Source organism: Chamaea fasciata, unplaced genomic scaffold, assembly GCF_029207755.1.
Source record: "Chamaea fasciata isolate MVZ Bird 193981 ecotype frontalis unplaced genomic scaffold, bChaFas1.0.hap1 SCAF_8, whole genome shotgun sequence".
Classification (NCBI taxonomy): Eukaryota; Metazoa; Chordata; class Aves; order Passeriformes; family Sylviidae; genus Chamaea; species Chamaea fasciata.
Genome location: NW_027094093.1, coordinates 30,818,366 through 30,829,627, shown reverse-complemented (window position 1 = coordinate 30,829,627; position 11,262 = coordinate 30,818,366). Strand labels below are relative to the sequence as shown.

The 11,262-nt window shown below is 38.9% G+C and overlaps 1 protein-coding gene across 1 annotated transcript in view; it reads right to left on the bottom strand.

The window, feature by feature from the left end:
- Positions 1-11,262, bottom strand: part of CCDC93 (coiled-coil domain containing 93) — a 34,924-nt gene that overhangs the window by 1,410 nt on the left and 22,252 nt on the right. Inside the window, exons 15-22 of the mRNA XM_066190330.1 lie at positions 10,854-10,935; positions 9,766-9,837; positions 8,605-8,676; positions 8,228-8,336; positions 5,612-5,694; positions 2,536-2,573; positions 1,658-1,742; positions 890-1,003 (exon numbers count right to left, since the gene is read on the bottom strand). Of these exons, the coding sequence (XP_066046427.1) occupies positions 890-1,003; positions 1,658-1,742; positions 2,536-2,573; positions 5,612-5,694; positions 8,228-8,336; positions 8,605-8,676; positions 9,766-9,837; positions 10,854-10,935 (655 nt within the window). The remainder of the gene's footprint in view (positions 1-889; positions 1,004-1,657; positions 1,743-2,535; positions 2,574-5,611; positions 5,695-8,227; positions 8,337-8,604; positions 8,677-9,765; positions 9,838-10,853; positions 10,936-11,262) is intronic.

Sequence of the window (11,262 nt, the reverse complement as noted above, 5' to 3'; positions counted from 1 at the left end):
AAATCTGAAATGGAGATTACTTGTAGGTAATCTGGAACTTTGCAGGACAGTTTGCAAAAGAGTCAGTGCTCAGGGAACAACTCTTGGTCAGGAAATATATTTACATAAGTACTCCTGTGCTCAGTACCACAACTATGACTTCTTTTACTTCTAAGGGTAGCAGAGTTGAGCAGAAATTCCCTCACGTGGCAATGGAAGAAAAATAGGTAAAAAACCTAAAAATAAATCTATCTAATTTCTGCAAGTAGGATGTAAAATTCTGTATGTCAGGCAAGTAGCTGAAAAACCCCTGTCGTTCTGCCCGAGTACACTGTCTCAAACAGGAAGGAACTGTCTCAGAACAAAGCAGGAATAATTGCACAAAGATGTTCTTCCTCAAACATATGAAGCCAAACGACAATTCTGTCTGCAGCACTCCTTTTCATTCATTCATTCTCACGGAGACAGCAAGTAACAAAAGCCCATGACGATTAAAAGCTTGGGAAGGGCTAAATCAATGAAGTGTTGTACAGTGCTTTCACAGTCATTAGGCAACAAGGCTGGTTCCTGAAGATGAACGACCAAGACCCTGCATTTCCTCCTTATTCACACACATTTCCACACCCCTCTTTGCTCCAATACCTAACAGCTCACAGATCTTCAAGAGATCCCCCTGAAAACCAAAATACACCATTTGCTTGATAACCTCTCCCTGTAACATGGAGAGGTGCCAAACTAGCAGTGAAAGAACTCCCAGAATCAAATTCAGGGTCAAAGATTCACATGGTGAAAATGACCAAGATACATCATGAACATGGTGTGATAAGCATCATATCAGGAAATCTTGTGCATACCTTAATGCACAAGTCACTGAACACATGACAGTTGAACACAGCAAAAGTGTTCTTACCTCTTTAAATTCTTTCACTGTTTTGAAGTAAAGCCTCTGTTTCTCTAGAAGCTCTAAGTATTCATCGTTCAACTGGTCTCTTCTCATTTTGTTTTCCTGCTTCTTCTTTTCCATCTGTTGGTATGCAGAAAGGGTGAGAGATCATATGTATGGGATACACATGGACATACTGCATGAGTAACAACTATAACACACACGGGGACACAGACACTTCATAAATGATACACCTGGCTCATGCTTGAAATGCAATGAACATTTAGGTCAGCTCTTAAAAATTAAAAGCCTAATGCTGAAGACACAGTACCAGTGGCACTAGGTGCAATTGGGACAAGGGCACATAATGGTTGAGACTCTGAGGTGCGGCTGACCCTCAGCAGCAGAAAGCAGCTTCAGTCAGCTCCCACAGTCTGAGAAACTGTGCCTGAGGTGCAGGTCTGACTGCACCCACACAGTCCAAATTGGAAGAGTTCTCACTGATTTCAGTGGCATTCAGCTGTCTCAGGCATTTAAATCACTACACTGCCAGTAATGAAGTTGAGGGGTGTAAGATTCCTGTCAGGACAGAGGTGTTATAACACCTCTGTAATACTCTATTCATTGACATTTAGTGGTGAGAAGTTTCTGAGGGATGTGAAAAGAAATAATACTTGTTAGTTGCTTGCCTAATTTGCACCTCATATAACAGATCTTTCTATGCACAATCATTATCCAAGAGGCTTTGCTGAGATAATTCCCAGGTTCTAGCGAAGAAAGTGAGAGGAGTCAGACCTTCATTCGGTTCTGTTTGATGCCTTCTACAATCTGCTCCATCTGCCGCAGAAACTGCTCCCGAGACCCAGACGATGCCATGGCTCTGGAAAGAAGAGAATAGATCACCTGACAGGGATGTGGGACACAGTGTCTCAGCTGCACCTGTCTTGCACATCTACCCATGTCCAAAGTTCTCATTGCTTAGTGCTCTGTGTAAAAATTCATCCTTTAAATCGCTGGTGCCACTGACATTGCAGCTCTTCAGCTGGTGTGAGCTACCAAAGGGATGGGCACAGAGGGAGCTCAGGTGTTCTCCCTGTCAGCTCAAGTCCTTGCTCTCATCATGTGCTCTACAGAAATCAACTGCTAATGACTAAATAAAAACATCATTTAAGAAAAGCCTCTGTTGTGAATAGTAAGAGGTGAATAGAGGTCTAGAGGAACAGCAAATGTTCACAGACGGATATTTGACCATGAACTTCTAAGGCAACCACAATTTTACCTAGTTTCCACACTATATCAAAATCTTCAAATACAGAGGTAGTTTATAATAAACATGTCTGAAATATGTCCCAGTCTAATATTTGTACATAATGTAATAACCACAACTCCACAAAAAGGAGGAAAAAAATTAATTCCAGGAAAATTATGACTGAACTTCCACATCTAAAGAGTCAGATATTAAAAACATATGTTGGCTATAAAAGTTACATAATTCCAAGTTTGTGATTCCCCAAACTCGCTTAAACAGAGTTAATAAACTATTCTATAAATCAGTTTATGACCATAAAATCTTCTAAGAAATTTTTAGTCTCTATAACTGATGCCCACTCCCATTTGTCCAACCAACTCTACCACTCTTTGCAACTATTAAAAGATAAAGAACCATAACTTACTGGTGGAAGTTGTCATGGATAGAATTCAGTAAGTTAACCTGTGAGTTGGAAAAAAATGAAGAAAATACACATTTATCTTTTCTGGTATGAACTTTCACAGACAATAAGATAAATTTTAGTTTAAAGAAAGTTACTATATAGATAATGCCCTCAAAAGCAGACAGGTGTACAAGAAAGCACAAAGCAAGTGTTCTTGCAGAAGATAAACCACAATCCTTTTGATTTATTAAAATCTATCCCACTGGTGGAATGACAGAAGCAGAAGTGTTGGACCACAACTGAGATTTTTAATTCTACTGGCACTCAATTATTCCCGAGAGTTTTCCAGCACGATGCCTTCCCAAACTAAAGCAATAAAGTAAAATGGCTTGTACATGTGTTCGTCATGTGTTGAACTTTGACATAAAAGCACCGTGCAGATGCTGGTCCAGTGTTCAACAGTGACTGTACACAAGCACATCATAAATGAACAGGAAAAAACCACTTTTGCCTTTGAGATGGGAATCACTCAACAGATTCTGAAGAACTATTTCCACACAAGGCTGTGAAGACTCTCCAAGTAGTGCAGGAGCAGCAGGTGAATTCCTGCCCTGCTTTCATTGTGCAGATCAGGTTTACAGGTTTCCTACCAGCCATGCATCATTACTCACTTTGCTTACGTGTATTTTACTGGATGCTAAAAGGCGAACTCGTAAAAAGTACAGAATGGCATTTCAGAGGTGTGGCTGCTCTTACAAGACAGTAACATTGCACAGAATGAAGACAAAAATAGACATTTGTAACAGCATCCCAAGAATATTTTGCTGCTTGTATAAATTCCCCCAACTAATAAAACGATACGGAATACATCCTAACTGCCTTTGATTTTTTCCTGTTTTTTACATACTGCTGAGAGCATTAAAATTCAACAACTGGCAATTAATGTGATCCTTTCTCTCAGCTTTGAATACATCTCGCAAGTCTCCTGTGGTTAAGCCTTCCAAGCAGTTTCTCCTTTTGATGAGTATTTGGAGAGTTCTGCACTAAGCAAACCCAAAGGCTGCAAACAATCACCTGCCCCGCTACTACAGAAAGCTGAACTCATCTCTCCTAAATCTAAAATCTTCCACCTGAATGAGACAGCAATAAACAGGCATGGCAGAATCTGCAGGTGTTCCTGACTTTCCCTTGGAAAATTCAAACAAATTCTGAACAGACTCCCAAGCAGCCAAGGTGCTTAAGAATTCCTGTTTTTTACAGCACTGAAATTACTGCATTACTCATCAATATTTGCCATGTTCGCATCCCTGCCTCAAGATAATTCCACTAAGCCTGTGCTTGGGAACATAATTACAGTTTATACCACAATAAACACTGCACAGCAGTGCTGCACAACCACCGCATAGGAAGAGTGTGGATGTGTTACACTACAGTGAAATCAGCAGACACACCCCTAAATTGAAAGACATGATGAAAAAAAAATACTTTTAAAGCCTTTTTAAAAAATGCATATTTCTCAAAATAGGGTTAAATATGAACCATGATCACAGAGATCTTTCATGTCAGAACTAAAACCCTCATAGGCAAAATTCAGCTGTAGAACAATTCTTACTATTGTTGTTTTAAAGCAGTGATGCTCAGTGTGTTTTACAAAAGGGCTGGTTTGGGGAGGAGGAAGAGGAGAAAAAAAATCTCCCCAAAACCCAGGTACAAGAGAAAGTGCAAGTATATTCCAGAAATCTCTGTGAGGCACAGATGCCAAAGACATTTTTTATACATTATTAGACAAAATCTACTTGCTGAAACCTTGGTTCTAATATTAAATGCATCTCAAGGAAATCTCATTGATTTTACACATTTAACTAAGGTAAGATGGCACCAGATGACATTTAGAATTCCCTCTGTGAACCCCCAAAAGGCATTGAATTGTTTTGGCAAGAGTACTCCCAGTTTATACAACAGTGAAATAAATCTCTTCCATATTCTGTTTCTATATTCTCTATAATCTGCTTTTTATGTCTCCATTTCAAAACCAGTCTCTATAATTTTAAACTTTCAGGTTTGCCCTCAAAAAAAAAAAAAAAAAAACCAAACCAAAAATAAAACAAAAAGCCCAAACAAATAAATCTGTATTAAATGCTAATATAGGGGAGAAGTTAAAGTAATGTTAAGTAATACAGCTTCTACATCATTCATTTTTTAAAATCTGATATATGACTTTTCTGAATGGAAAAAATGAAAACTACCTAACATGGATTAGAATCAGCTGCTTAAGGGAAGGAAATGTTTGCTCATCATCTCCAAAACAGGATGTGAAAGGACACTGAAAAGTGTCTTTACATAGTCAGAAATTTGACCACTCCTTGTCTCACAAACTGAAGAAATATATCTAAATAATACAAAACTCACTAATCTCATTTTATTAGAATAAACAGAGAAACCTGAGGTAACAAAACATTCTGTATTTTAAAAGTCGTAATTTTTATCTCCTGTTTCCTCCTATTTCTCCATCTTTACTGAAATCAGACACTTGTCATTGCAAAAAAAGAAGACTGAAATCACGCAGTTATGCCCAAGAAAGAAAGGAACTCTACACAGATGGGAAAGAGGAGGGAAAAAAAAAAATTCTTTCATGAAAACTACTCTTCTGACCCAGTAAAATCACCAGCAAATGAAGTGTAGGCAGCTCAGACCCTGAGAACTAAATCTGATGTTGCTGACTGCAGCTTAAATTTGCTCCCTAAAGTTACTGACTGTGGCCTGGGTTCATAATAAAAGGTACTGACTAAAAAGAGAAAAAAAGGGTAATTTGGTGCTTTGATAGCCAGACAGAGATATTTGCTGATCAAATGTTACTCATATTTCAAGAGCACAGTGAGTAGTTTAAACATGCTGTACTAACAGCAGTTCTTTTACAACACAGACCATTTCCCCTCCAAGATTACAAATATTCTTATGAATCAGTTGTTCCATTTTTGTTTACCAAGACCAGTAACTCTGCTCTGACAGGACTGAATATGGTGAAAGCCAAGCAAAAACTTTTTATTTCCTTTCCCAAAGATTGAATACTTAGAAAATAGCAGTAACATTTTCTTACCTCCTTTTCCAAATATACTTTCTTATCATCCAGTGTATTATAAAGAGTAAAAAACTGCTTCGTTTCTTTGTGAGTTGCTGAGACTGCAAACAACAAAAAAAAAGGGGCAGAATAATGAAAGAATGTGAGGTAAAATGGAATCTGTAAAAATACTCCCTAGGTTTTATATAACATATTTTCCACTATCAATAATGGAACACACTGGCTAATGTACATGCAGAGGGAACATTCTCCCAGAGTTTCTCTCAGCAGGGTCTCCAGCTATCATCTCTTATAAGAACAACACAGCTCAGTGTCTAAATTAAGCCCCGACTGCTGACAGCTCTTTCTGCCAACACATGTTGGCACCATCAGCTGCCTGTTGTGCTTCCTTCCCAAACTTTACCCTGACATCACCCAGGCAGCTGCTCACAGCGGCTTTGCCTGTGCTCTTGGAGGGGCACAGGCTCAGCAGGGACAGGGAAGAGCAGATAATCTTGGTAGTACTGTGTGGAAAAAAAAGGCATTAGACTATAAATGTCAAGCTACACATGTGCAAGATGCCCAACAAAGCTTTAGCTGTTTTAAAGTCTTTTTATCTTCTTATAATGTATGTGTGGTGATAGAATGAAATAATACTTTCTGGTTTAGGTGGTTTTAGCAGATGTTGGTCAGAGCTCAGCTGGGAAGGCAAGGCTCAGACATGCCTTCCCTTGGGCCTACAACATGATACTCAAATCTGCTGTGTTCCTCTAGTTCTTCAATGCCTAAGGAAATCTAATATATTTGTGACTCCCAAGGAAAGAGGTCAACAGGCGGCAAAAGTCATTCTGGCTAGAAACCAGAACCTGGAAAAGAGGTATGGATTAAAAATGATAAACCTCAGTGAAATCATGTACATTAGCCTGGGATTTGCAGAACTGCTGCCAAATGAAAGAGGCCTTCCCCAAACCATTTCCTTCATGCCACTCCTTCTGTTCTTCCAGCAGCTCTGGAAAGTCACAAGGCTCTCATGAGTGGATTCCACATAACAACTCAGAAAACCTTTCAGGATTTCACCTGTTTTGGAAAGATGTGTCAACTGACGGAGCCTTATGGGCACACACCAGAACCCATGCAGGGTAAAACAGACAATGGGAGAAGAGGAAGAAGGAACCAACTGGCTCATAGATACTCTTAAATGTTTTCAGTGGAAGAGGTTCAGTTAGGTCAAAACCAAAGCACTGAATATTGTAGCCAAAAAGGATTCTGGTACAAAAAAAATCATAAAATCACTGAGGTTTGAAGTTAGTGCTAAAGATTGTCTTGTCTAACACCCTCTGAATCAAAGTTCAAAAAAACCCACATTTTTGCAACTGAAGGTTCGCCTAAATCTGGTTAAAATGAAAAGCCTCTAAGTACCTGTAAAAATGTCACAATTCACAGAAAAAACTGGCTAGAGATTTCCAGCTCATTTCTCTAGAAGCTTAGCCTGTACCACACAGGTTCCCAACCATGACTGAGCAGTGTGTTATCCTGAGATACTACTCACACTTTGTACTTTAGAAAACAAAGTCCCATAAAATTCAAAGCATCTTAAATCCCCACCCAAAGCTGCACAAGTCTCTTTGATCCTAGTCTCTCTGTACTGCAGACAAAGGAAGCTCCAGCCTTTGAGCAGGTAGCTCTGACCAGAGACTTTGAATTAGACATGACAGAGAATGTGCAGAAAATTTAAGGAAAACCACCGAAGTTCTTTATAGCTGGACTTGATTAAATAAACTGCATGGCACAGCAAGGAGGGGGGAAGAAGTACTGGACTTGTACTCACACCTATTCCATGGATTGAGTTACACAATATATGTGGAGGACAGCACAGGACTGTGCCACTGGAGATGCCTCAGCAGGGTGAGGGATTTGGATCACACTCACATAACAAGTTTGAAACTGGTCACCCTTCCAGAGCTTGGTTCACACATACATTTAATACATACAGAATACCTCTGAATCATTAGCTAGGTTTTTTTATGCTAACTCACAAGCTAGTTAAATATACAGCAGTAAGCATACTGGTCTGTTACCAGTTTAATGGAACAACTTTGAAATTTTATTCCATTTGCACCTTTTCCAATTTTATAATTTCTGACCATAAAAGCTAAAGACAATTTGTATTCTGCTCCTACCAAGATATTGCAGGATTGCGTTAATAAAAAAATGAAAAAAAACAATCCCCTCAAGAGAATGTTTTTACTTTGTAGTTCTTGACATAATTTGGTTCTGAACCACTTATGTCATGTCAGTGAAAACAATACAAGCAATCTAATGGTAAGGCAAATTAATTAAACATGATTCAAACTTACAGCAACCTCATTTGTAAATGGTGAATTAAAGACTTTCTGATCATTACCCTAAATGACAGAACCTGCTGCAGACAAAATTTAGTCCAGAGATTTTGTGCATTGAGTTTCACCCTCAGGAAAATTCTTAAAGCCCAGCTTATAAAAGCTCAAAAATACGATGTGTAATGTGAATACCAAAAACCTTTAAAATACCACCAAACTAGCAGGTGCTGTTGTTACATGCCATATGCTTAAAATGCAAGTGCCCTCCTTTCAGGGCTTTAGCCTTCAGCAGGATGGTCCTGTTTGATATACATACCCTGACTGTAAAGTTCAATAAATCTCTTCTGATACTGTGTGAGCTCAGCTCGGCTGGGTACTTCATCAATCTTGCGTTGTAAAATGGCTATTTCTCTGTTTCTTCGTGCCTGAATAGAAAGTTAGGAGGGGAGAAAACAAAGCCTCTTCTTGTTCTCTTCTTAAAATGGATGAAGCCCCCCCAGCAATACTTTGTTATTAAATAACTGATTTTAAAAACAAAAAGCATTGGCTGAGGATCAATTTTTTTTTTTTTTGCAATTGATTTGTTACAGAAACACTTGTTAAAATTAGAACAACAAAACGAAGTATTAGAAGTTACAAGACAAGAAAAACATCATCATTTTTGTACAAGTAAGAATACAAAGAGCAACTCACCAGTAGCAGGCGGAGCTTTTGAAGTTTCTCTTTCTCAGCTTTGTACTGCTGTTCTATGATCTTATTTGGCTCCTGGAAGTTGAGAACCCAAAACAATTGTGTATTACAGTAGCATATGAGAGCTACAGTGCAAAAATGGCAGATTGGGTTCGTTTTCCTGTTCTGCCTATCTTTGGCTCCCACAATAACACCACTATTCATTTTTTGTTTTGTTGTTTTTCTTTAATAATTATTATCTGTATTAAAAGCCTGACATCATTTACTCTAAACAAGGCCAATTAGATAGCTTTTAACTTTTGGTTTTTTATAGTTTTTAAGAGTTATCAGTAGTTTTTGCACTGCTTTACAGAAGTTACACTTCTTATGAAGATACCAATCCAAAGACTGTACCCTTTGTCTGAGTATTTATACTTTGATTCAGTGGTGGGGTTAAGAATAAACAAGGCACCTGAACAGAACATAAACCCTCTGACATGTGTTCTAGGCTTCCTGCAGTGTGGGCTTCAAGGTAACTTTTTCTTGCTAAAAGATTCAAGATTTCAGTTTGCACTTTAATTTTTTCATGCTGTGTTGAGCATCATGGAAGTGTAATCTGCCTTGTTCCAGAGGCATGAAGGCATCAAATGTTTACCCACTGAAAATAGAGTCATTGAAGCTTTTCCTTTTCTGTTCATTCATTATTCATTGCCATCAGTCTGGATGCACTTGTGTTAAAGCCTAACTTGTGACAGCTGCTCACTGCATGCAGTGCACCCAGCCACTGAAAGCTCGTGCTTTCATCCTTCAGATAACCGCACTTCTAAGAAAAATCCAAGCAAAGAGACTTTCTTTCTGAGGAAGACCTGTTTCTGTCGGAGATATGCACAGCTCTCAGCACAACACCCAGAGATTCTTCTCTGGTACTACAAAGAAAGAAGTAAAAGGCACAAAAGCATCTATGAGCAGAGCCCCATGGACTCTGTGAAAATAACAGATAATGCTGTTGCTGTTTTCAGACTCCTGTATTTTTAGGATTATTAGCCTGAGCTGTGGCTTTACAGAGGTTTTTAGATATTCCAGCAGATACTTTAATACTTACAAGAATGTCCCAAAAGTCAGAAAGACTTGAACAAACATTTCAAAACACAAATTGAAAATAAGAACTTAGAGTTTTGCTGTTACCTGTTCCTCCCCACTTTCCACTGCTTCAGCTTTCAAATTCTCAATGTTTTGTTGTAGTCTCTCCATTTCTTCCTTTAAAACAAACAAAAGTTGATTTTTTTTAAACTGAGACCTCTTCCCTTAAAGAGGGGAGAGAAGGATTTTGATAACACACACTTCTAACAAAATTTCAGAGGTGACCACACACATAATATTTAAATTTGGAAGATTAAACAGTATTCCCTGTTTAAGGCTAAGGCATCCATTAATATTCATTACATTAAACTGTAATGTAACAAACACTGGAACAGATTTATTTCTTACTTGCAAATACACCAGATCCAGCTAAGACAACTAATGAGTGACATGGAAAATGAAACTGAAGAAGCAAAGCAACGTTACAACAGTGTGACGTGGGAAAGCAATGTATGGCATTTGGAGAAATGAATGAACCTTAAGTTCCTTGCAAGGAAGTTTCCAGAACAGTCCCTCTGAGCTTTCCAAAGGAGTACATATGGGAAAACAAGGCTCTATACTCAGTCTAGTCCTTAGAACACTATTTACTTCTTTTCATTCTATTAAATTCCATCCACTGTTGTTTGAACAGGAGATGAAAACTCTTCACTCTGATCCAATCTCTGGGCAGTCCATACACCCAGCAGCAGCAGGACACCAAACACAGCACTGCAGCAGTAAAGCTCAAACATGCTCTGGAAACTGCAACAGCTCCATCTCGTTCTTGTCTCTTAGGTCCCTGCTGGCTGCATTACCCAGGGAGAGATGATCCATGCCAGGCTGTGACAGCACAGCCCAACCCCACACTCGCATTTGAGCAGAGGGGGAATGGGAGGGAGAGGAGCCACGAGAGGCACAGCTCTGACCAGCACAGGGCAGGTGTGGTGTCTAGGACCTGCTCTGGATTAACTCAGATCCTTCCTCACTCCTCCCTGCTCCAGGGGCGCTAATATTCAATATAAACCTGGAGCTGGCAGTACTGCAGGCTGGGGGTGTGGGACAGATGACAGACAGGGGCACACAGCACAACAGCACACCAGTAAAGTGCTTATTTACCAAGTTTTAAATGAATCCTAGGAGACACTGGAACTTACCCTACAGTGTGCTTTGAACTCTTGCTCCTGGCTTTTTAGGTTTTCATTCATGGCCACCAGTGCTCGCAGACTCTGTAATATGCTAAATTTGAAGTTCCAGTAAACTATGTTAGATTTTCAGTTTCTCATTTAAACAGGTGGAGAAGTTACATATATTAAAACAAGCTTAGTTCTAAATAAATTTACAATAAATCTGGGTGAATTAAAACCCCAAATATCAGCACTGATATACCAAGGTCAAAATAAAGATGGAGTGTTACACTGAATATTCTAATAGCTTTGCTATGTTTTAACCTCATTACTGTATAAGTTTTCAGAGACTTCTTTTTAATTTATGTGAGATGAAGGCTTCAAATATGAACAAAATAAATCAAGAAGGCCTCATGTACTTGTCAGACATGTCTAGGGT